Source organism: Carassius auratus, chromosome 18 (assembly GCF_003368295.1).
Source record: "Carassius auratus strain Wakin chromosome 18, ASM336829v1, whole genome shotgun sequence".
Taxonomy (NCBI): Eukaryota; Metazoa; Chordata; class Actinopteri; order Cypriniformes; family Cyprinidae; genus Carassius; species Carassius auratus.
In genome coordinates this window covers 9,835,463-9,861,486 of record NC_039260.1, presented here as the reverse complement: position 1 = coordinate 9,861,486, position 26,024 = coordinate 9,835,463, and the positions used below count along the sequence as shown (strand labels likewise).

The 26,024-nt window shown below is 40.6% G+C and overlaps 3 protein-coding genes and 1 long non-coding RNA gene across 5 annotated transcripts in view; 3 read left to right on the top strand and 1 right to left on the bottom strand.

The window, feature by feature from the left end:
* Positions 1 to 4,022, top strand: part of LOC113118396 (insulin-like growth factor 1 receptor) — an 85,977-nt gene extending 81,955 nt beyond the window's left edge. The window contains exons 20-21 of one of the 2 annotated variants that reach the window (XM_026287523.1): positions 105 to 239; positions 2,494 to 4,022. In XM_026287523.1, the coding sequence (XP_026143308.1) occupies positions 105 to 239; positions 2,494 to 3,001 (643 nt within the window). In that variant the 3' untranslated portion in view covers positions 3,002 to 4,022. The remainder of the gene's footprint in view (positions 1 to 104; positions 240 to 2,493) is intronic. The other variant, XM_026287524.1, reaches the window with a different exon arrangement.
* Positions 4,023 to 8,167: 4,145 nt separating this feature from the next.
* On the bottom strand, positions 8,168 to 9,986 carry pgpep1l (pyroglutamyl-peptidase I like). The gene is made up of 5 exons (XM_026287521.1): positions 9,606 to 9,986; positions 9,399 to 9,451; positions 8,974 to 9,090; positions 8,569 to 8,795; positions 8,168 to 8,485 (listed from the first exon to the last, which is right to left on the bottom strand). The coding sequence occupies exons 1-5, from the start codon at positions 9,637 to 9,639 to the stop codon at positions 8,299 to 8,301; spliced, it is 618 nt and encodes a 205-aa protein (XP_026143306.1). The 5' UTR covers positions 9,640 to 9,986; the 3' UTR covers positions 8,168 to 8,298.
* A 162-nt stretch (positions 9,987 to 10,148) lies between these two features.
* synm (synemin, intermediate filament protein) lies at positions 10,149 to 18,751 on the top strand. Its single transcript, XM_026287520.1, has 4 exons — positions 10,149 to 11,085; positions 12,613 to 12,737; positions 14,348 to 14,418; positions 14,613 to 18,751. Exons 1-4 carry the CDS (start codon positions 10,288 to 10,290, stop codon positions 16,805 to 16,807), a joined length of 3,189 nt encoding a protein of 1,062 aa, XP_026143305.1. The 5' UTR covers positions 10,149 to 10,287; the 3' UTR covers positions 16,808 to 18,751.
* A 2,858-nt stretch (positions 18,752 to 21,609) lies between these two features.
* On the top strand, positions 21,610 to 25,974 carry LOC113118394 (uncharacterized). The gene is made up of 2 exons (XR_003294315.1): positions 21,610 to 25,053; positions 25,256 to 25,974. It is a non-coding gene; the product is annotated as an uncharacterized LOC113118394 (long non-coding RNA).
* Positions 25,975 to 26,024: the final 50 nt, after the last annotated feature.

Sequence of the window (26,024 nt, the reverse complement as noted above, 5' to 3'; positions counted from 1 at the left end):
GACAAAATCCAGACAAATGGGTTTTGTGACATTTAGCATGATTTACTGTAAGTGCCTTTGTGTTCCTCCTGCAAAGTTCTTTTAACCAGTTCCTCTTTCTTCAGGTCGTTCGGCGTGGTTTTATGGGAGATCGCCACTTTAGCAGAGCAGCCCTACCAGGGGATGTCCAACGAGCAGGTACTGCGCTTCGTCATGGAGGGGGGACTTCTGGATAAACCGGACAACTGTCCCGACATGCTGTGAGTCCCCCAACTGCACTTTGCTCCCAAATTTGGCGCTCTGTTTTACAATGTTAACCCTTTGTCCTCTAACCGGCTCTTGTCTATTTAGGGATGCGATATCACGCTAAAATATTGATAGTATGTCACCAGATGCTGCTGCTAACTTCAGGCCAAGCGAAAGCCCGGCTGGTGACATCTGCGTCACGGGTTAAAAGGAGACAGGTGACATCATGTTGTCAGGGAGCCTCCGTCCATAGAAGGGAGAATGTGTGGTTCCCCGGGGGTGACCGGAACGCTGACCCATGCTGCTCTACTTTTTATTAAGAGCTTCTCGTGCTTCTTCACATCTTCTTTGGAGCATGTCTGCATGCGTCACTGATCCGGTCTGCCGTTCTCCTTTTCTGGGCTGATGTCAGTAGCAAGGCATGAGGTCTGTCCGTCCGTTTCTCCTGACCCCTTTCTCCCTCAGTCATTCTTTCTTGTCTCAACTGTTATGGAAACACAAACCCCAGGTTTCCATGGCAGCTACGACAAGATGTCCCGATTGCAAGAGAGGGGAATTGAACATATGCTGTGCTACACGAGCGCTATAAAGACGCTCATACTTTGTCATCTGCATCTCATCATTACACTCGGTTAAACATCATGAAGTCGAGATGTCGCTCACATTTTTATGATATCATGAGAATTTAAGTAATACTTGGCTGAAATACAAGAGCAGAGATTCAGAAATAGCTTGTAGATCCATTGAACATTTGCAAAGCAAGGGTTCGTTCCTCATAATGTTGTTCTCACTATTTGGACTTTTTTTTTTTGTCAAGCCGACTCAATAACATTCATATGTTGAGGAAGATTTTTTAAATCTTGAAAATACAGTAAAAACAGTAATAATGAAAAATATTTGTAGATATTATTTTAAAGTATAAAATGGCAGGCAGGCAGACATAGAGTTTATTTTTTGGTTTGCTCTTAGCTTAGCAACGTGCTAACATCAAACTTTGAGTTGAGTCTCTAGTGCTGAATGCTATTTGTGGAGTTGCTGGCTTTGTAGAGCGCTCCAGATCAGTAACTTGTGAGGTTTTATTTCAATTAGGATGCTGCCTTAGAAGGCAGTCGTCCATAGAGGCAGTAGACAGGAAGGTAGCTCAATGGGTTTTGGAGAAGCAATAGTGAGCACAGACAGGGGGCAAGGTTTAACACATTTTCGAATTGGGTTTGAATTCACTTTAGTGAGTGACGACAGATGGCCTCTGCTATGAATTTGTGATCCAACAATGCCAAACAGACAGGTAACTCGTGATCGCCAGGCCTGGGTTGCCTTTATTATGAAAGAACGTCTCATAAGTTGACGCACAGAAAAGTTTCACTTTCCGTCAGTTATTTGAACCGATGCTGTGGAATGTCCTTGCGTGAAGGCCTCTGTGTTGTGTGGCTACGGCGCCCCGCTCTGTTCTGAACCGAGGCTGGAGGTCACTTCGAATGTATTTCAGTGGGCCAGTGAGCGCTGGCGCTATTCTTAGCTTGTTTGTGTTTTACCAAGATGTGGTGGGACAGTACTACACCAAACTGTTAAGATCATGGGTTTTATGATTTTTTTTTTTTGTTGTTGCTGTTTTTTTGTGTTGTTTTTGCTCTCTTGCTTTTCACGTGTTCTCAGCTGTTCAATGAGTCTGTGGAGTGTTTAGGATAGCAGTTCTGGCGTAGTGCACTTCTCAGTGTGTACGACCACAAAATGTTCTAGAAGCTGTCTGTTCCACAACACTCCTGTGTGATCTAACTCTAGTGAACACTGCCACCTGTTGATGGTGGAGATTGTTAGTCTGAACACAGTTTATAAGATTTTACAGACATTATTATTGCTTGTTTGCACTGAAGCGCAATGAGTATGAGATTTGTTCATGAAAATGAGGTTTAAGAAAAAAGGAAGAGCTTACTTCTGTTACCACCACAACGCTGAAGTGTTGATACTTATGATTTATGTGGGTTATAATGTCTTATATCATTTTGAATTAGCTTTTTCCATTATTTCAACTTTATATTTATGTTTTATGCTTTTTATTATTCTTGATATATTTATTGTCTTTTTATTTTCTACTAAAAAGAACTGGCTCAAAAGAGTCATTTGTTCATAAATCAGACTACAGTGGTGGTGCTGTATGTATTTTGATTACTCAAATGAACTGGCTCATTATGCAGTTCAAAGTCATTTTATAGCATCACACCCAAAAAGGTCTTTTGAAAATATAATGTCATTTCTGTATCTGGTCGACAGGTTTGAACTGATGCGGATGTGCTGGCAGTACAACCCTAAGATGCGACCGTCTTTTCTGGAAATCATCAACAGCATAAAAGAGGAACTGGAGTCGCCCTTCCGGGAAGTTAGCTTTTTCTACAGTGAGGAGAACAAGCCACCCGACACTGAGGAACTGGACATGGAGGTGGAGAACATGGAGAACGTTCCCCTGGATCCTGCTTCCACGTTGGCCCCCTCCTCTCAGGGCAGCACAGGTGCTCAGGCCCAGAGTCCACAGCCACTCTCCCCAGCTCAGGGGCCAGGGACTCCGATGGGGTCTGCCCCGACCCCCTCCACCACACCACCTTCCTCCTCCTCCTCAGCCTCTCCAGGCCTGGTCTTAGACAAGCACTCAGGACAGGTAACAGCAAACGGGCCAGTGTTGCTGCTGGGGCCAGCGTTTGATGAGACGCAGCCCTATGCACACATGAACGGAGGGAGGAAGAACGAGCGAGCGCTGCCACTGCCTCAGTCATCGGCCTGCTGATCAAGACTGCTCAGACTCCCTCTACTCCTCACACAGGGTACCTACATTTCCCTCACCCTTTTGTCTTCATGGTCATATGTTTTTTCTTTTGTCCTCGAGGAGTCTAAACCCAGGGCTGACCGTAGAGACCATAACCAGATGGACTGTGTCCTTTCTGGAAATCTGAGGATCATTTTGTTCAAATGATTTTGAATGATGGAGGATGTTTCGAGCAATTGGTGACTACAAGCCTACAAAGACTTCGGCTATATTTAAGGTTTCAGAACAAGACACCACACTGGAGAGCCCTGGCTTTCATTTGTGTGGTGAAAAACAGTTTTAATGTTTTCGAAAGGAATAAAACCTGCCAGTTCTTTGTGAAACAAAAGAGACATGCATATTAGCCAGCAAGCCCAGCTCGTGAACACTTCCAGGGTGTATACAGTGTGTTTTTTTAGACAAAAATACACATTCCCCAAGTATTTTCTTCCTTTAAAACCGTCTTTATCATCACATTTCTCTTTGAAGATGCGGCAGAAACTTTCCCAGCTGCAATCGCTTGTTCTCAATCAGTGATTGGTCACATTACTGCTTGATCCACCCTTCTACTTAAACCATTTAAACCGTTTCAAGGGGTTTGTTAGAGAGTGAGGTGGGATTTTCTGAAACTGCCAAATTTTTTGCCAAATCAAATCTTCTTTTTTCTAAAAAAAAGAAAGAAAAAAATGTATCATTACACAATCCCCTATCCACAGCTGATTTTCGAGGTTGTACTTTGAAGTAGTGCAATCAAGGGACTAAACTCTCATACTGTCTTTTATGGGGGATTTCTGGACCTCATCTTTTACAATCAGCCTGAGTTTGTAAATCTTTGCCCTTTCTCCCTTTTATATGGCTCTGATCTCCGACTATTGCATGGCAGTTCCTGCTGCACGCACCATCTGTGAGCTGAGCCTCTGTGAGAGCGATGTCTCAAGTCGAAAGAAAAGAGTGCGTCGCTAATCGCGAAGGTGAAGAGATTGGCGGGCTGCGGAGAGGCGGGTATGAATTATAAGGGATCGGCTTGAACGTGAAGCAAACAGAATACAGGGGCTCCATCTGTTTCGACATCTGTCTTGTGAGATGACTGAGGCATTGTACACAGCAGGTATTTTTTTAGACTAGTCATTAGTCTCTCTGTACAATTCATAAGATTCTAAGAAGGGTCTTACAGTTCTATGTTAGACCGCAAGATCATTTACACACAAATCATTGGTTTGAGTCACTTTTGATAACTTTTTTACAGTTCTAATGTTCACCTCTTTGTATATACAGAAAGAAGCTGCTATTTTTTTCTTTTGTGGGTATATATATATATATATATGTATATATACACACACACACACAGTGGTGGCCAAAATAATCAGAACATTAGTATTTTCAACAGCAAAAAGTGGGTTTTAAGTCAGTTATTTCTATCTTTTGCTGTAGTGTATCAGTATTGAAGCATGCCACAGTTTTTCTGGATTGATTCTGTATCAGTTTGTTCTGTTACTTCATGTTATTGCAGACAGACTGGATGATGATCAGAACAGATCTCCGTGTGGAGCACTGGCTGTTCTCAAACTCCTTTTGCAAACAAAAATCTCACTGGAATATTACAATTAATGTAAAAAGAATGTGTGTAAATGTAAACTAATATTTAATGCTGACACTACTGCAAAAGAAAGAAATAACTGACCTAAAACCATCTTTAGCTGGTGAAAATACTAGAGTTCTAATAATTTTGGCCACCACTGTGTGTGTGTGTGTGTGTATGTGTATATTTATGTAAAAGAAATCCTTCAGGTTTAACGATCTATGATATCTCCACTACAGTCCATTTTCTTATGCTTTATATTCTTTTTGCAAAAAGGAAAAAGAAAAAAAAAATAACAGAAAAGAGAATAGCAATTTATTTTTTATTTTTTCTCCCCAAGAGGTTGTCTGCATTGCCACGTCCATTGCCTTGTGTTTTTTTAACTATATTGCTATTATTATTATTATTATTAGTTACAACAAACTCTTTAGCTCTGCATGTGAACTTTAGGCACCCTTGATACAGTTGTCTACCATAGCACCTGCTCATGTGGTGCAGCTCAATCTCAGGTTAATGCTATGGTTTTGTTCTCCAGACATTCGCATCATTAGTTAATTCCACCTCTGCTTTTTTAGGTTGCCAGCCTCTCCTTACAGTGTAGTAAACAGTACAGTATCTCAGTGTCCTGCCAGGCATCGTCATAGAAGGTTTCATTGGCATTTCTTTACCCTCATAGACTATTTTTACAACCCATCCATGTAACTGAATAGCAACTAACAGGGCTAATTGGGTTGTCTTAATTTGTCTCGCATACCCCAACCAGCCTGTAATGCCTCCAAACAAAATACATTCATAATCTCTGCTTTAGTGTCATGCACAACCCATGTCGACTTTATAAATCCATGCACCGAGCACTAACCTTCCAGATGAAATACGCCATCTGTAACCAAACAAATAAGAACGGGTTCAAATTCAGAAAAGTGATCAGTTTGCTTAAAAAATGCTAAATAAAACAGTTGGTTTCCCTGGCTAGTTGGGTTTAAAAAATTTAATTTTGAAGGATTTCTCCATGTGCATTTGGGAACGTTACCCAGGACTTATTTATCCTGTCTTAGAAGGTTATTTTCTTCCTTTATTTATTTATTTCCTTTTGTGTGTGTGTGTGTGTGTGTGTGTGTGATACCAGTTGAAATCACTGCACAAATGCCCCTATGATTTAGTATAAAGTCTGAATTTTAGATGCTTTTTCCATGATGTCATGACTGGGGGACTTTCTTTTTTCATTTCCTTCAGCATCTATCTACCTCATTTTCTTTTATTTTACATGTGGAAGTGATGAAATGATAAAATACATCTCACTTTTTTCTGTAGAGGACACATTATCATCCTCTGTCTTGTCTCTGATTTAAAAAAATATATAAAAATAATGAAAAAAACTCCTTAAGCACAAGCTCCCAGGAATGGAGAGAGGAAGTCATGGTGTGAGCTAACATGCCTATGTGACTCCTAATGGTGTGTCTCTTGCATCCCTTACCACATGCCCAGCAACACAAAAATCCCACTGCTTTCAAACAAGCTGCAATACTTTTTAAATAATCATAAAAATGTCTAATTCACCAGATGGTTTCAACATGATGGGCCACAGATAAAACATAGTTGCTAATCAGTGTTTTTCCTCTGTATTTAATATTTTTTTCAGCGATCTCGCATATACACTGCTTGTAAAGGTTTAAAAAGGCATATCTTAAGTCAGGAATGCAAATGCTGGCAAATCAAAACAGTTTCAGCAAGAAAGGTGACATGAAGTGTAATTCATGCCATTAACATTACATCATTAAGGTGTAGATTATTGGATGAAGAACAGTTAAGCCTGTACATGATTTTTTTCCCCCATTAAATTCATTAGCTTGCATGATCTTGTTCAATATTTCATCTGCAGCATCGACAGAGATCATGGCAATGGACATCCTGTTTCCCAGCATGCCCTTCTCAGACACACTGTGCTTCTGGACCAAAATCTTGGGTCTCCAACTTTTGTCAGTAGCCTATAACTGAAGGTGACTTTAATGCAAACTGATAACTTCACCTAGTTCATATATACCAGTTTTTTTTTTTTTTTAGTTTTTAGTTTTTTTAACAATCAATTTTTTTTTCTTTCGGCTAAAGCATCTAACAGTTGAATGCATACTGAGGATTATGGAACACTTTCTTAGAACAAACCAGTGGATTTTTCCCCTTCTCATAAACCTACCTGGAAAAACATTCCAGCTGATTGGTTTGGTCAGATGCACTCTACGTGTCTAGAGAGTATATAGAAAGGGCCAATTGTTGTCACCGCATTCATCAACATCATTCTCTAGAGAGAGAAATGGCTGTCATTTTGCCCACTCTTTTCTACAGCTGCTGACAACATGCTGCTTTACAGAGACTACGAATAGTCTTGCCAGTAGCATTGGGTAAGCGGTGGATCTCAGCAACATGCTTTCTCTCTCTAAATAAGCATAAAAAAAAACACAATGGGTCAGACGATTAAAATGCAAAGTGGATTCTAAGAAAGTCACGGTTTTACAGCCCCTAGTCTTTCTGTTTCATGGCACTTAAAATGCTCTTTGACTTAAATATTTTGGATCCTTTGAACTCCAGGTGTTGGAAACAAGGGTGCTTGGAGGAAAAGACCTGGTTGGGATGCTGAGAGGCACCTTGTTTGAAAAGAATATTATTCTGTGTGGTACAAGATGATCGAAATAACCGTTCTATAAAAGCCCTTGTGCTTGTATTGTTGCGTATGTATATGGGTGGGAGTGTATCACATGTAGATGTAGTGATTAAGATTTTGATGTGTTTATAATGGGAAAATAATAGAGTTCACTATTTATTTCTGTTTCTTTTTTTCTTTCTGTAATGAATATGGACAAAAGCATTAGCCTGTTGCAAAGTGAATGTCAGTTTTCATTGAATGCTGCCAAGGTTCCTTAGTTACCAGTAGGTTACAGAAACACACATATACACAGACACAAATAGGACAGGGATGTCCAGTAGATTACGGGTAGTCATGACACAGAGAGAGAGAGAGAGCATGACTAGAATTTAAAATAAAAAGAGACAAGTTTACAGTAGAAATAGCTTATGTTGCAATGCAAGTTTCTCTACAAACCTGAAGGTAGATTTTTTTCCCCCTCAACTATCATAAGAACTTTTATTTTATTCTATTTCTTCATAATGCAAATCCTCAGGTTTAGAAAAGATGCATGTATGCATTTTAATTGCAATAATGAGCTTGAGGTTTCACAGACATTATTTCCCAGGCACTGTTGTTTTTGCTTGGCATTCCGACAAATTTCAAAAGGGGCCTTGATCTACTGTACTGAAAAGAGTTTAATAACACTTTTTATTTTCCTTTCACAAAAAAAAAAAAAAAATACAAGAAATGAAAAAAGGAGGAAAAATAAAAATCTCTGTGCCACTGCATTGATCGATAGAAGCTGATGGTGAAACGGTTTGGCTGGTATTCTCCTCGTCTTGTAAGTTATGTATCTAAGGCCTCCTGTTTTTCAGTTTTCTCCTCACCACCAGTTGAGATGGTAGACTTTTTACATGCCGTTGGCTTAATGTATATCTGAAGAAAACTTTCATGTATTTTCTTTTTTTCTTAAATTTTGAATAAAAAAAAATGAATGAGTCTGAAGGCCTGTGTCGCGTGTCACATTGCATTTGTGTTATGTAAATCTGTGATAGGATTATGTTTTGTGGAGGATGTTTTCTACCTGTCCTGAGGTTGTGTGTGTGCAGGATGGTCCAGCTGGTGTAACACAGCCTGGATGATGGTCTGGAGTTGTGGTACCAGTCTCTCTGGGCTTGCCAGGCTCCCTGAGGCTGGCACATGGATCAGCACAGCCTTTCCCTGCCCACGGTACAGCGAATAGTAGTACACGAAATCACACAGGTACCTGCAGATTGTAAACTTACTGTTAGTGTATGCATTTGTTAACTCAACAACAGTATTCACAAATAAAAGTAGCACCCTTAATACCTCCCAGCATCCCTAGAGTAGATGACATCAAGCCCCATACTTTTTAAATGCTTGGTAAGGGACCTCATGTCTATGATGGAGTCAAGTCGGTCTGGTCCTCCCTCAATGCAGCAGTGATGATCAGGGCACAGACCACTCACATCCCTGTCTTTGTAGCAGTGGTTCTTCCCTGTTTGCTCCAATGTGATGCCTTTGGCTCCTGGAGCTATGCCCAAATGGATAATAACCTGCCCATCACAAAGAGAAAATCTCTCTATCACTCTTTTGTATCAAAATACCTTCAGTGTTAAAACACATAATCTCATAATGTTTAACAAAGCATCTTGTAATCTCTCCTCTGGAATGAAGTGTTCCTCCTCAGCAGCTGGTGTGTGTGTATATATTAGTTTACCTGTTTAAAATTACCTTTGGAGTCATCGTCTGCCAGATATCATCAAGGACTTGTTGGGATTTTGCATAACTGACAGGAATCTCCTTACTATGGATTTCTATGTCCAATCCAAGTCCTGCCATCTTCAAACCCTGTTTAAACAACAAAGTGTGGCCATAGTGTGTCCATGTGACTGACAGGAAGTTATAATGACAGTACATATATTAATGACAAATATTATTTGTATTCTTTTTTTTCAACCTTTAAAATAGCATTCTGTTAAAACGAGATACAAAAACAAAACACAAAAGGGTGCCTTTTGTTTTCTTCGTTTAAGAAAAAAAAAATAGATTGGATGATTACTCCTATAATTTGGCCAGATTGCCCAAACACACTTTAGAATTTATTTTAATGGTGGCTAGATATGACCACCTGCAAAATGGCTTTGATGTAGGCCTACCTTAGCTGCCTCCCAACTTGGATTCACAACATATTGTCGGAAAGGACTAAAACCTATTAAAACAGATAGATAAACCACGTGTGGTGTGACGTAACGTAAAAAGAGTTTACGATTAAGGCGACGCTTTTGTATAAGATAAACAGCGAAACCATTGCAACTGCAACGCAACTTTCGCTCGACGTAACAACCCAGAATAATCCACCTTACCTGTTACAACTACAATTTTGTAAGAAGTGTCCATCGAGATGATGCTTTAATATATTTGAACCCAACGGGTTACCACCTTTTTTGTAACCGAAGATGAAAGTAACGCAAATCATACAACTTTAATATTATATATTCTAATGTCTTGTACCTATGGCTATTACCGAAAGTGACACTTTGCGCAACTGTGGCTGTACAAGAGGGAGTGCATTATCCATTTTTCTCCACATGGGAGAGCCATCTCATATCCTATCATAGAGCTAAAGACGCACTCCTTCAAACATCTCACTGGACTGGACGGAGTTTGTACAACATACTATGGCTAAGGACTGATTCATGAATATTAATTACAGTGTGCTGACGTTGTTAAGCAAATTCCCCAGGGCGTCCAGTCACATGGCTTAATTAATATTAAACTATCTCGCGCATATTTATTTCAGCCAATCACATAGCCCTACTGTACGAACGTCGCGTCGCGTGATTAATATTCATAAGCTCAACCGTCACTATAGTAGTACTCGCTAACGGGACATGGGATCATCTCAAATCCTCCGCACTTGTTCTACTCTGCCTCCGCCCTGCGCTTCTCACCGACGCAGAACACTGATGACAACGAAATAACTGATAAGCTCAGTACATTTAAGCGTAAACCAAAGCTATTAGATTCACTCAATTACAAAGGAAAATGTTTCGAATGAGGGAACCGTTTGAGAGCGAGAAGCTCCAACTGCAGGAGCTCAACCAAAGACTCAACCAGTACCTAATGCGCGCAAAACAGTTGGAACAAGAAAATGCCAGCTTGATAAGCGAAATTAATTCAATCCGAAAAAACAGGTCTGGAGAATGGGAAAACAAACACATGTCCGAGCTAAGGGAAATGAGGAGACTGGTGGAGCGGTTATCTTTCGAGAAAAGCAGAGCAGAGATGGAGCGCCAGAAGCTGCGCAATGAACTTCAGATGCTTCAAGCGATGCGTTCAGAGGAGGCTTCGGTGAGCAAAGGCGTCGACACGGAGCTGAAAGGCTGCGAGAGGCAGCTCCATAATGCTATTAAGACCAACAGTGCTTTGGAAGATCGCCTCATTGAGCTTGAAAACGAATATAAGTTTTTGGAAGATGCTCATAGAAAGGAAATCGCCCACCTGAGGGACCAGGCGCACTCCCGAACTGTACGTGTCGTGACTCAAAGGTATCACCCACCTCCAGCAGTTACGATGGAAGAGGTGCAGGAATATGCGGCCAACTTCACTGAAAGCTGGCAGGGGACTTTGGACATGTACCGCCTGAAGGTCGAGGAAATCGAAGAGTCTATAAAAGCAGACCAAGCGAGGCTCGACGACATTCAGAGGGAAAAGAGGGAATATGCTTCACAGTTCAAGAGGCTGCGTGACGAGATTGAGAAACAAACCAAAGTGCAGTTGAACCTTGAGGAGCAGCTCATGAACATGCAAGAAAATTTCAGAGCTGAGATCTGCAAGTATCAGGTGGGTATATCACAAGGTCCTCTATTAATAAAAAAGCTAAAAACCACATTTCCACAGATTTCCTGGCATCCTTTTAGGTGAAAACAGGGATTGCGTAGGATGTAGTTTACACAATGCTCCTCCAAAAAGAGCGCCACACCCACTGTGCTCAGTCCTAGTGAGAGCAGCAGGGCATGGCACATAATATACACACTGGAGTCCCTTGGCTTTAAAAAAAAACCCCAATAACGGCACAATTCCCATGTTTTTGTTGATACCTATTACTATTAGATACATTTGATGAAATTTACTTAAAAGTAAAAAGTATGTCGTTTTAAACAAAATGTCCCATAAACTGGCCCAGTAACTTGATGATCAAATACATTTGTAAAATATAGATTTAATATATTTTTCGAAAACATTTTCATAAATATGATAAAAATATAATATAAAATTGTTGTCATATATAAAAAGTTTTTATTATTATTATTTTTTTTTAATATGTGATATGATAGGTCAGAATCGAGAAAACAGTCTTTGCCAAGGGGGCTTTAAGGATATATCAAATCATATCACACAGTTCTTCCAAGAAATAAAATAAAAGATTACAAAAAAAAAAAAAAAAAATATACAGTAATGGAAACCAAGCAGTCATCAAGTTAAATGAACATTATCCCAACACCTGTTCTTTCAATGGGCCCCTTAGGAGCTTAAGTGAGGAGCACTTCCACACACACTGCCAATATCTCTGTTTGTCATCTCTAGCTCAGTGTGCTTTGATAAAATTGAGCATTAATGGTTTATCTCATGATTGCCTTTCTCCTGGGAGAGTGACAAATGTGCAGTAACTGAAGCAAAGTGCAAGCATCAGTAAAGTGTTGTGTCACTGTGGGCTTAATTGAATAAGCTGCATTGAGGATGTCAGTCAGTCTTAACATATTCCTGCAGCTAGCCTATTGAGTGCCAAATATTCAGACTCCAAAACCATAACAGATGACCATTTACTGATACATTTATTCAAGTCAAAAGATTTAAGTGCTGTGTAATACTTATGCGCAGGGCAAACGTAGCTAATATTTATGGCATTTATGCCACCACTTGAGATCACAAGTATGTGATGGAGGGTGTTGAGCCACTGGAGTAAAAGGAAAATATAAAGGAATTTAACATATTGTGTATTTGATTTGTAAATTAACTTTAAAGCAGATAACCCTCCGGTCATTAAAAACACGTCTCTTGTTTCATCAGGGGGTAATGTTGGAAGAGCTTTCAAACAGGTGCATTACACAAAGAGTTGCCCCCAAATATATACTTTGGATCAATACGAAAGATACTGATGAGATAAAAATAGGTTTCATAATTTAAATGGTATACTACTAAGTGCATTAATGAAAAGCCATAACTGAGTTTGAAAGATCAGTTAAACTGAAATTTACCAATGGCTGTCTAATCACATATGACATTCATTTAGAAGAAACACTAGTCTTTATTTTCAATTGAACTCTGTGTAAAAGAGAAAATAGTCTAGCCTAACTTCTTGTCCTGCAGGCTATCATTGAAGAACTGGAGTATGAGCGCAGAATGCTGTCTAACACCATCTCAGAGAAGCTGAAGGACCATCAGGATCTCTTACAGGTCAAGATGGGCCTTGCACTGGAAGTGGCTGCGTACAGGTAGAACTTCTACAAAATCAAATGTTGCTTAAATGACCAAGTAGTGCCTTCAAGGCTTGAATGTAGTCCATATCAGCACAATATTTTTTTTCTTTTTCTTATAATTCACACACATTCATTGATTCCAGAGGTCCTCTACTATCCATCCAATTTCGAAAGATCCCTCAAGCCCATATTTGTTAAAGTACCGTTTATGATCTTATGTCGTTTTATAGCGTACGGATGAATGAATTGTTTCTGTGCCCTTAAAATGAATCTCCTCCCACATTCTCTAGGTGACGTTAAATATTAATACCAAAATTACTTCTGCTTCATGGATTTGGCTGGCATGACTGCTCTAAGGACTAGTGCAGGGGTCTTTGAGAGCTATTAAAATGTCTTATGTTTATATTTCATTGGTAGGGGTTGTTCACGCAGAAAGAATTTTTTGTTATTTTTTTACATTCCACTGCACTGATTTTCTGATGTATTTCTATCAAAATGTGCTAGATGGACATCTTGACCACTGTGCTGTGAGTGATCTTGTGCAGCAACTCGTGCATGACATGGCGCTCAAGTTAAAAGACCTTCCATTTCACTTCCTACTGTATGTCACACATGTGTAAATGCAAAAAAGAAAACATGAGTGAATGGCCCATTATTCTGCTATTCTAAAAACATACCCCATGCTGGGTATCTAAAACTTTCTCCATGGACTAATGTGAATATACACACTGGACTGTTGTTGTCTGTTTAGAGAAATGTGTAGTGAAGTCTGACAGCTTTACACCCCCAACATAAGCCTCGTAGATGTATTTTTACCTTTAGTCACTGCAGCAACAGAGCGACCGATGCCCGCCCATTTGGCAAGTCTGCATACAGCCCCACCCCTCTTACCTTGTTAGAGTGATTAACTCCTCTGTTTTTATGATTTAATCGCTGTACATTTAACATTGAAGCTGTCTGATGCATTAGCTTATGGACATGAAAGAATTACATGTGGAGTTTAAATAAAGCCACACAACAATAGATTACAAATCTTGATTAAACTATGTTTGTGTTGTCTTACCCGCTATTTATTTATGTAATCCCACTTCATAATATGTGTCAAAAGTTAGGTTGGCCTCTTTTGCCTGAACATGGTCTGTTTGTTGCACATCGCGAGCCATAATGAAAACAGACAGGGTCCATTGTGGCAGTTATTTTTAGTTCAGTCTTTCAGAGGAATCACAGGGGACCTTCACAGGGATACTGCATGTAGTTCCTCAAAATCTGCTTCGATTTGGTTCTCCAATGTATTTTTCATGTAAAAGCATTGTCAAGGTAGGTTTAAAGTGCCCAAGGACCTGTTTAACCAATTAAACAAAATAGTGGAGATTAGAGTGTTAGTAGTGATCTTAACTGTGTTTCTGCTTAGGGCAAAAGTCCATGGGCTTGGTAGGTTTTCTGGTTGCCCTCAGTGTTGTTGACATTTTGTGTGGTCATGGCAGAGCATGGAGGTAGTCAGCTGTCTCAAAAGAGGTGAAAAAGAAGTACTGAGGTTTTGTACATGATACTGAATGTCCTGCTTACTGTAATTAGACTGACCTTAAATAGGCCTATTTAACCTTTGGAATTTTCATGTTCATTAGGGCACTCTTGGAAGAAGAAGGAAGACATGCTCAATCGTGGTCTACTCAGCATTCAAGAGAAAGAATAATAGGTATTTGTTTGCGACATTCAGCATGAAATAATGCTTTTATCAACACTACAATTTTAATAAATCTGTGAATTACCATTATTTTAATTATTCCACAAAAATAATTATGATTTGAATGTATCATACATGGAGATGTTAGAAAGTAAAATGGTTAGCATCCCAATTTTAATCTATCTACTGTCTGTTTGTATTTGTAGATATAAAATTGCCGACCCATCCTTACACTCCAAGAGTGTCCGTCAATTCGGCAAGTCGACCAGCTATAAGAAAAAAAGCCTTTACAGATGTTAAATATATGGAACCAATTTCCAGCCTGAGAACCTCATCTACGTCAAGTCAATTTCATTCTTACGAACCCTCCAGGATCGTGCCTATCAATGTATCAAATCGTGCCCAGCAAAGTCCTGCTTCAAGACGGGACATGATTTCCTTCACCAAAGCAGTGCAGGCAGCTGCTTCCAGTACCCTGGAGCCTGGAGTCTCTTCTGTTGAGATAAAAAGAGAGGAGACAGATCAGAGAATTACGAGAAAAGAGATTTCACAGCACTCTTCAAAGGGATCACTTGATCATACCCCCTGTAGAATCGAAAGTACACAGAGCTCTACAGCCTCAAAAATAGAGAAAGCAAATCAAGTGAAAGTGATATCACCTCCTGTGAGCTTCAGCAAGACCACCACTGAAGAAAAAAGCCAGAAAGATGTTGAACCAACAGCAAAAGGAATTGAAGCCAAACAAGATAAAGAAAAATCCAAGGTAACCATGGAAGAAGAAAGAAGGGATGTGAAAGAGTCAACAGCTAAAAATGAGAAAGGGTCTGAAAATGTAGGGCATAAGGTGTTTGTAGGTAAGGAACAAGTTTTAGATGCAGTTTTTATGGAGGAAATCATTCAGCAAGTCATGAAACCAGCTGGTTTAGATGCTAAGGTCAGCTCATCCCCTGATTCAAATGTCACATATCATGTGGAGAAAACAGAGGAAGAGGATGGAACCACCAAGACTCAGATTGTCTTACAATCTAAAACTGAGGAGGAAGTGGACCTCTCTGAAGATTCTGCCTTGGAGGAACTTCTCAGTGAGGAAGTCAAGAAAGTCACCCTGGAGAACATCAAAGGAACCCCAACAGGAACCATGATCGAGAACCTGCTGAGTCTTGGCCTGCAAGGTGAAAATTTGGAAAATAGGTTGGTGAATGTGGAGATAATCGAAGAACAGGTGAACTCTGATGAGGAAGGTGAAATTGAAATAGAGGAGACTGTGGAGATTAAGTCCAAACAACCAAATATTGATTCCTCATCATTTTTCTACCAAATCGAGGAGCTAGAGAGTGACCCTAAGACCATGGAACCTGATGAGAGTTGTTCTGCTGAAGCCTCACAATATGGAAACATTGGCTCTGTACAGGTTCGGGAAGTTACCAGTGATGAAAGCTTACCCTACTTCTCACATGGCCAAGACTCACAAGAGTACTTCGTCTCCACTCCTGAAGACAATATGTCAGAGTCTGAGGAGGGTGGAAGGTTTATGTCTTATAGCCATTATGGAGTCGTTGATGATCTGTCTGATGAAAGATATTACCAGGAAGACGACCCTAAACTTCCTACTGCTGAAGGTCACAGTTACCGAGAATCACCTGAATACGAGCACTCGTTTTTGAGAGACAATATCCAAGACTGCATAATTGAAGAGGAGGTGCATGTCTCTCCCACACTACAACAGTCCATAATGGGGATCTTGAGGGAGGACACATTAGACCCTGAACAGCAGCTTAGAGGAGCATTAGAGCAAATCCAAGACACTGTATCTGGAGCTCTCAAGGAAGAGCTTGCCTTTTTTACAAAAGGTAGGGAGACTCCAGAAAATGTCTCTGTGGACATTAAAAAGGTAGAACAAGTTACAGACAATGGAACCATGACCATTGTAGCAGAGCTTAATGTTTCCCAGACACTGGAGGAGTCTGGGTTGCTGGAAGCAGAAGGAGATGATCTATCTGAAGAGCAGATAATGGCAGCACTAAGCTCATCCCACCCAAAGCTCCAGCAGGCTATCGGCGGAGGAGCTGGTGCCGGATACACCATGAAAATTTCCCAAGAGGAGATTCAAACGGAGGGAATGCCATGGATGACCGATGACCAAGAAATCCGACAGTGGAGCTCAACCGATGAGGCTGGCAAGACAGAAAAACACATCAAGCTGGGTCCCAGTGAGAAATCTTTTACTTTTCAGATGGACGTGAACAACGGCTCTTCTGCATCAGCGAGCGGAGGAGCTGTCGAAGTACAAAGAGGTGGCAGTGCTACTGAGTTCCCACAGACCCAGATGATTGACCCCCACTTGAAGGTCTGTCATGAGAAAAGAATCGCAACTGTTTATCTCGAAAGCCCCAAAGAGTGATATCATAATGAAATAACATTGAAATTACACAAAATATCAAGTCAAACACATAATTAGTTATGAACTGGACAAATGAAATGAGGAGTTGTAAACCATAATCCAAAATCCATGGTCCATCATGACTATACACCACTGTTCAAAAGTTTGGGGTCAGTAACATTAAATATTATTTAATGTTCAGAAATGATACATTACACTGATCCAAAGTGACAGTAAAGACATTTATAATGGTCTCTGTTTTAAATAAATGATTCTGACACTGAAGAGCGTAGCAACGGCTGCTGAAAATGTAACTAAGAATTTTAATTTTTTTTCACAGGAGTAAATTACATTTTAAAATATACTCAACTTTAAAATGTACTTAAACAGTCATAATTTCAACACTATAATTTTAAACCAAATAAATGCAGCTACAGTGTGATGAGCATAAATGACTTCTTTCAAAAAACCCAAAAGTTTAAATAGCAGTATATCTGACATTCAGTAGCTAAAATGTTAACTAAGCTAAATCTAATCATTTAAATACAGTTTTTGTTTGATCTTGAAGTATATTTTTGTATTAACCATCTGGACATTTTGCTTTACTTCATTTTCATATAGTGAGAGCTTTATCTAAGCACAGAAATAGTGAAATATATTGTTTTCTTTTCAGCTTTCAAGTAGCAATCCTCTTAAAGATATACATTGTAGACACAATTCTTCTTTCCACAGCACTGCAAAAGCAAGCTTGGCATGTTTTAAAAGTTTTTATATGATACATCATATTAAAGAATGAACAGATGGAGACATTTACAATAATATGCAGAAATTGTAGAGTCGTCCTCTCTTTAATTGGCCATTTATTTGTGAGTTCTTCCCAGCTTTATTCCTAGTATCACAGATATTTTCGGTAACACATTTGAATATTGTTGGTCACACCCATGAAATCAGTTTATATAGTGGTCTACATTTGGCCACAGTCACTGTATTGCTCTACTGAATGCGAAAAGCACTAGACTGTCCTTCCTGTCTCCCAGGGATCTCTTAATCCTTAAATGACATTAGACCAGCGAGGACTAATCTAGCTATCCTGCTCTTCCAGGACAACACATTTTTCATTGCTCTAGTACGGGAGAGGGAGGAGTTTGATCGTAGAAATCTCACGTTAAAAATAAGTGCTAGGCAGCTTACACAGAAGTGCGTAAATGCTTCCAGAATATCTATTCGGTGCCATTAAGTCTGAGACACAATCCATTACGCATAATGAGGATTCAGCTTCACTAAAGGGGGGTGTCTAATGAGAGTCTATTTTTAGGATTCATACTCTGCCATTTACACCTCCAGGTAAAATAGTGTAACAGCTTTAGTCTGAAGATTTAAAGTGTAAGCCTGTGCTTTTTCCTCTATTTTTGTATTGTCTTTAACAGATATGCATGTCAACGTCATCAGATGCTGCAATGGTGACTATCCTGTGCCTATTAACAGTGACGGGGATAAAAAAAACAATGTAATCTAGAATGAGGAAGCATGTAACATCATATTAATTTCATTTAGCTTTTCATATATCTGTATTATCCTAAACTATTATAGTCATCTAAACACATACATGATAAGTGATTAAGGATTAGTTCAAATTTGATTTCATTATTAACCATTTATCTTCATCCCTTGAGATGGTGTTTCAGCACCTGCTGTATTTTGTCTGAATCTATGCATAGGGTTATATGACTCAACTAACACTGTGTGAAACCTCATTTTGTTCATCTACAGATTTACAATATGCTATACAGGATTTACTGCCGTAGCAAACATTGGTGTGCGATTGCAGATTACAGATGCATTTTTGCTAAATGAAAATTCACAAAATGGATGTTGTGTGTTGTACTCTTAAGAAAAAGACTAGTCTGCTCACTGTGTGAACATTGGTTTAGATGCAAACACAATAAACAAGCTCTTACAAATTCATGTTGAGAGTTCTGTTCAATTCTCAGAAATAATACAAGACTCTAAAACTCCTGCAGCTCTCCAGTCAGGAATTATTTGCAGAAACCTCTGTGACGGTGTAATAAATTACCGCTGAACAGTTCTCAATTTTTGAAGTGCAGAGGTAGTCACCTTGCCAACCACTCTGAGGATCGGCAACAGAGACCGAACACAGTGAAGCTTGTGTGCTGTTCTAGAAATATTGCCTTGTTTTTATCCAGACCACAGATTTCCCTGGGTGAAATAAGATGAGGTCAAACATCCCTGATGCTTCGTGACACATTCATTAGATCCATCATGCTATTATGAGTTAGACATGCTATAGGTCACCTTAGATGCAGATGATACCACTGCACAGAATGGAGAATATCTGTTTCAAGACAGCTTTCCTTTCGTCTCTCACTGACCTCTGGTGACCTAAAAAAAGAGCATAAAAGCATTAAATGCCTCATATATAAATAATATTCACTATCACTGACACAGTACATTCAAATGAAATGTCAGTGTACTGCACTGTAAGCACATTTTTAGAGTGCACTGTGACTTCCTGCTATAGTGTGATGGGACCTCACACTATACGAGACAGCATGTTCACGGTTCTTTGTGTGGATGTGGTTTTCTTGTTCTGAGGACCATATAGCATGTGAAGCTTCATATGAGGAATAGTTGAACTTTTATGTTGTTAATCTGTCAACTCGAGGACCATTTTAAAATTAAATAGTGAAGGCAAAAACAAAGAAAGTTGATGAATGGTGACCAGTTACAGGATTTACACAGTATAATTTTTTTGTCTAAATGACACGTTCATGACACATGATCCATGAACAACCCAAATGGCCAAATACTGAAAATGCAATCAAACATTGGACTTTAACAGACATTATTGAATTAATTTTCATCCTTTCGGAAATTATCTTGATTTTCCATAAAGGATTGAAAAGCTTGGTGAACAATAAAGAACTGGCTAAGCTTCAGTACATTTAAAAACTTTGCCTTTAAATATGAAACTAATATATATATATATATATTGTGACGAGTCAGCTGCCTCCTCCCTGATTGTCACCGGCACCCCGTCCTAAATCGCCGCCCTTCACCAGGCTCCCGACTGGAGTGGGTGTGTGAGAGGAGGGGCGCTGGACGAGTCAGGGCTGGCGGCGTGTGATGGGGCACACCTGATGTGAATGGAGCCTCATCCCCGCCGCTGTTTAAAAGCCCAACGCGCCTCTCCTCAGGAGACCGGTCTCTTCCCCGTGCATGCACACTGGTGTCCTCGTGGGTCCAGGAAGGGTGCGTTGAGGGACTCCCGCGCCACCAAGACGTGAGCTGCCGGACCCGCGATCCGGATGGGAACCGCACCCGTATACACGGCCGACGGGCCAGGATGCCGGGCCGTCCATCCCCTACCAGCGCCGCGGCCAACGAGAGAGACGCGGCCGCTAGGAGAAGCCGCCGCCCCTCGCGCCCCGGACCAAGGAGGGGAGCGCGTGCGGCCGCCGGACTCCGCCCCTTGCCTGGACCCTTCCTTGATGAACACTGCCCGACCTACACAAATCCCGCAGCACAACGAGGACACCAGATTCCCTGTTATTTTGGACACTTTCCCCCTTTTGGCCACTTTTATTCCCTTTGTTTTATGATTTCTGTTAATAAAAGCCTCTCCGAGGCCTGACGCCACGCCCACTGTGTCTGTCTTGTGCTCCTCCCGTGACACTGGTGGAGAATGCGGGCAGGCGGAGCCTAGACAGCGCAGTTGGGAAACGTCTGGTGACGTCACCCCCTCTCGCTTGCAAACGTTCGTGAGAACCCAGACTGGGACGGAGGAAAACTGGGGACAGCCTCCCAGCCACACAAGGGGTAAGTGACTTTTCCATTGTCATTTTACCCTGTGGTTGGTTGAGGCTGTCACTAAAACCCGGTTTCTCTGTCCCTGTTCTGGTGCGCTGCGAGAGGGAGGACCGCCCGGAGAGGAAGCCCCGCCCACTCCGACCGTTTGGAGCCTGGTTGAGGATGGTAGCACTCCCGTGTGGGCGGCGCCCTGATGACGGGGATGTCGCTTGGGAGGGGGAATGTGACGAGTCAGCTGCCTCCTCCCTGATTGTCACCGGCACCCCGTCCTAAATCGCCGCCCTTCACCAGGCTCCCGACTGGAGTGGGTGTGTGAGAGGAGGGGCGCTGGACGAGTCAGGGCTGGCGGCGTGTGATGGGGCACACCTGATGTGAATGGAGCCTCATCCCCGCCGCTGTTTAAAAGCCCAACGCGCCTCTCCTCAGGAGACCGGTCTCTTCCCCGTGCATGCACACTGGTGTCCTCGTGGGTCCAGGAAGGGTGCGTTGAGGGACTCCCGCGCCACCAAGACGTGAGCTGCCGGACCCGCGATCCGGATGGGAACCGCACCCGTATACACGGCCGACGGGCCAGGATGCCGGGCCGTCCATCCCCTACCAGCGCCGCGGCCAACGAGAGAGACGCGGCCGCTAGGAGAAGCCGCCGCCCCTCGCGCCCCGGACCAAGGAGGGGAGCGCGTGCGGCCGCCGGACTCCGCCCCTTGCCTGGACCCTTCCTTGATGAACACTGCCCGACCTACACAAATCCCGCAGCACAACGAGGACACCAGATTCCCTGTTATTTTGGACACTTTCCCCCTTTTGGCCACTTTTATTCCCTTTGTTTTATGATTTCTGTTAATAAAAGCCTCTCCGAGGCCTGACGCCACGCCCACTGTGTCTGTCTTGTGCTCCTCCCGTGACAATATATATATATATATATATATATATAATAACTCTTAAAATGAAAAAAAAAAATATATATATATATATAATAACTCTTAAAATGAAAAACTAAGCATCTAAGCTTTATTGACGTGTGGGACCCAAGAGGTAGTGGACGGCCTGACTATGATTTCATAAACATAGTAGAGAGGAGAAGTGCCTTTGGCAAACAGATATTACAGCATACCTGGCCAAGCCACTTCATTTCCTCAAATAAACCCTCACTCATTCACTCAACGACATCTTCAAAACAACAACAGCAATGCTTTGGAAGAAAAACACTCGGAATGACGACATGAACTTTTTGTCTTTCCAAAAAAGACAAAGGAAAGTACTGTTCAAAGTTTCCTTGATGATTGAAAAGGCTCAGTCCGTGTTTTCATCACTTTCCGCAGGCAAAAGTGATGTCATGGGGCCCACTTCAATGGGAAAACAGTCACAGCGTTTCTCAAAAGTGTGTGCATCTATAACAAATAGTTGTTTAGACACACTGCGTATGTGTCTAATGCCCACACAAAACTTTGTTTAATAAAAAAAACAACAACATACAATACAGATATAAATTTGAACTTTATTGTTACTTATATAAATCCCCGTTTCTGTTTTAACCACAACCCCCTGGCTTTAGGCCAAAGTCTAAACTAGGAGTGTGTTGCTCTGCTGCAGCTGCTGTCATGTTTACAGGAGAAAGAACCTGATATAAGCTACCCGTATCTGTCAGAGGTAACGGGGAAAGGTTAGTAGCCTGAGGAAGTGCAGAACGTGGGACCCCTGATTCACAATCCCCAAAATGGAGCACTTCGATATGACAACAAAGAAACATAGCAACAGTGCTCATTTACAGACAAGTGGGGACAGGTTTCCAAAGATCAGCAGTCATCATAATATAAGAGGGGGTTTCAGTGTCACCATATCAAAATAGAATACAAGCCATCCGCATATGTAGGACTTACAAAAGACGTTTGGAATGTAAATAAAAGACCTAATGTTTTAGATCTTCTTCCTGCATCAGTTGCTAAGAGCACTGACACAAAAGAGAATAACTTTGAATAAAGCAAGTTACCAAAACAAATATACTGTCCAAAGCAATGTTTATTCTATATGTACATGTTAGTACATATATAAATTAGAAGACATTTCAGAATTTAGAATATTACCAATTTAGAATATTACTTTACTTCACAAAGGTCAGGCGAAAGGTCTCATGAAATTCCTTTTAACTGGATTCAGTGGCCTTTTAACAGCATTCGGCAATGTATCAATAAATATGAATATGTCTGGCTGCATCCAGAAAGATCAAGAACACATCCCTTGGAATGTTTTATATCAGAAAAAGCATCCCCTCTGAGGAGAAATATTATTCATGCTACACTCCAAGATTGGAGCATAGCTCTGTGGACATAAGGTCCTCAGAGACTTCGGTTGAAATAGCTGTTCAGATCTCTTTTAGTGCAAACTGCAGTTGCTCAGGCTCTAGCGACTGTGCATGGAAGGATCCTGATGAAAAAAAAATATATATATATTTAATTAACTGTATTTTAGAGACTGTTTTTTATACAGTAAGAATTCTATGTAGATTTAGACTTAAATGCAGCAAACTGGTGATGTGTATTTAATGTACACAAGTAGGAACAAATCTTGTTTTTTTTTTTACTCGTATTGTGACATACAGATTAAAGAAGGAAAATTAAACTGGGTTCTATCCATCGATTATTGATTGGAGAGAGATTTCAATTTGAGCTTGCAGTCAGTTATAAAAAAGGGATGGCATTAAATGAAGTCCTGTATATATCACTAAAGTCTCTAATTTTCTCTGGAAGGTTGAGTTATAGCATCTTGATAAAAAATTACAATACTATGCATTTAAAAATAGAGAGGAATTGTCTTTAAAGTACTAGTAATGTTTGAGCATAAATACATATCCATTAGTACCTATAACAGCCAACTACAGCATAGTGATCATGCATTATATTTGAGTCGCCTTCTTTAGGGTCCTGTGGGCGTGTCTCAACTGACATCTCCATTCCACCAATCAGCGGCAGCGCTTCTGCCACCTCTACACTCAGCTCACCAAACGTGTTCTTCTTATAGGCTAGAGTCTCTCTTTGGATCTCAGCACAACACTGAAACACAAAACAGAGTATAACCCCAACTATATATCATCATGTAACGTATCAGCCTAGTTGATCAAGAGGGATTTTTACATAAATTATCAATCCCTAAACTTTAATATATGGTCAATTAAGCTATTTTGAATTATTATTACAATTTAAAATAACTTTTCTATTTAAATATATTGTAGAATTTAATTACAGGGAATTTTCAGCAGCCATTACTCCCGTCTTCAGTGTTACTGTCATGATCCATCAGAAATCATTTTGATATGCTGATTGATGCTCAAGTATCTATTCTTATTATAATCAATGTTGAAAACAGTTTAGCAGTTTACTTTTGTAGAAACGTGATACTTTTGATCAATTTAATGCATCCTTGCTGAGAAAAAAATGTATGAGCCCAAACTTTAACTGTATTTCAAATATTAAGATCTGCATCTTTTCTATAATATACATTATATCCATATCTAAATTTGAAGCTGACCGCCTGTTGTCCCGTGAGTAGAAGAAATGACTGAAGTCATCATGAGCAGATAGGGTGAGTGTGTCCTGTGGGCCTAGTGCACTTCTATATGCACTTATACTCTCCACAAAAAAGTGTGTTGCTGAATCTATTGAAATGGAAAAAGAGATCAACATAATCACATTTTTTGTTCCCTTTTTACACTATATTAGTCCTCCACTACCCCGTGAAGAGCTTCTCCAACACATCATCATATTTTTCATTTGATTAGCTGAGGGTCACCTTTAAGACTTGACTGCTACTTGTTATGCAGGTCAGCTAACACAAAGCTCTCCTTGTGTATAGTCTGCTAAACACAATTCACACCAATGACAAACTCTAAATGTTGGATCAGATGCAAGGCATCTAAATGACAGAATGCCTTCTGCTCATAATACAATTTTTATTATTCTTATATTGACTTCATAACACATCTCATTATTTCTGTGTGATGCTCTGGGCCTAATTAAATCCCCCGTAAGGACAGACTATTGTGAATGCAGTCGCTCACTGTTGATGAGGCTCTGAAGTGGAAGAGTAGGCCAGAGCCAAGCTGTGAGCGATCTGGGCCCCCTCCAGACCCCCAGGACTCTGACTAAGAGCTATGGAATGAGCCTGCAGAAGAGGGAGTGAGAGATACAGAGACTTGAATAGAGATGTATCACATATCACACCCTCCCTGAAACATGGGAAATATCAAGAGTTCTCGACTTTAAATAACTCTGCAGTCCAGGTTTAAAAAACCATTAGACTGAGGATGTCAAAAACACAACCACTGGGCAACTATGGCTTGCGGAGGAATACAGTGTCATGTCATGGGATGGTTTATAGAAAGACTAGAAGCTGTTAAAGCCACAAAAAGGGAAACCGACTCCATAATAATGTCTCCATATGATCAGGTATCCCAATACTTTTGCCCATTTACTGTATGTGTGTGCCATTTAAAGGCCTCTGATGGATGAAATTAATAAACTATATATGCTTGCTCCTTGTTTACCCCAATATTGGTGATTAAAGCAGGATTAAGTTGATTTTAAAAATGGGTTTGACATTTCTACATAAGGTTATTCATCTCGTTCATCTGTTTTAATATGATTTCAGTACAGTGTAGTTCTCTGAAGGACTGGACAAGAATAATCCCTGTGATGTTTACCTGTAGGAGATGCTCAATGGCTCTATCCAGATGTCCCTGTGCCTGTTCAATAGCCGCCATGTTTCAGCAAACACAGCAGATCTGACTGAGATGAGCTTCTTCCTGAAGCAGCTCCAAGGCGCTTTCACATTGACTGAGGGTCTTCTCAGGCCTTCCCTGCCTCTGGTACACCCTATAGAACACAGCACGGACACAAAGATGTCATTTATCATGAAATCTATCCACAATGTCACAAACAGCACACTGTTGACCTCGCTTATGCATGCCATCATATTAAGAATGGCTTATTTGTAATGCCAGGCATGAGCAAAATATCCCAGAACAATGAAAGGAAGGAGGTCAAGAAAAGCCTGTTCATGCGAACTGGTTAAAAACAGGAAGAACTGCTGCTGTGTACTGCATAGGATGGTGGCACCGGCTCTGAACCTTCAAGGAGCTTTCCTTTCTTTTATTAAGATGTGGAGTGCAGCAAATCATGCCCTGCAGATCTGAACTCAATACACAAGAGCTCATGTCTTTATTAGGTCTGATTCTCCTCTCTCACTATCAGCCTTTAGGCATCTAGTCTCACTCCTGAATATTGCAGAGACTCACTGTGGTCTGCTATCTGTGAAGAAATGAAGTACGGAAGAGTCAGTGCTGTTCTATAATAAAGTATTTAGTTCAAGTCACTGTTTTTTTTTTTAGTCTATAAGATTTTAAATGTTTTTAAAATAA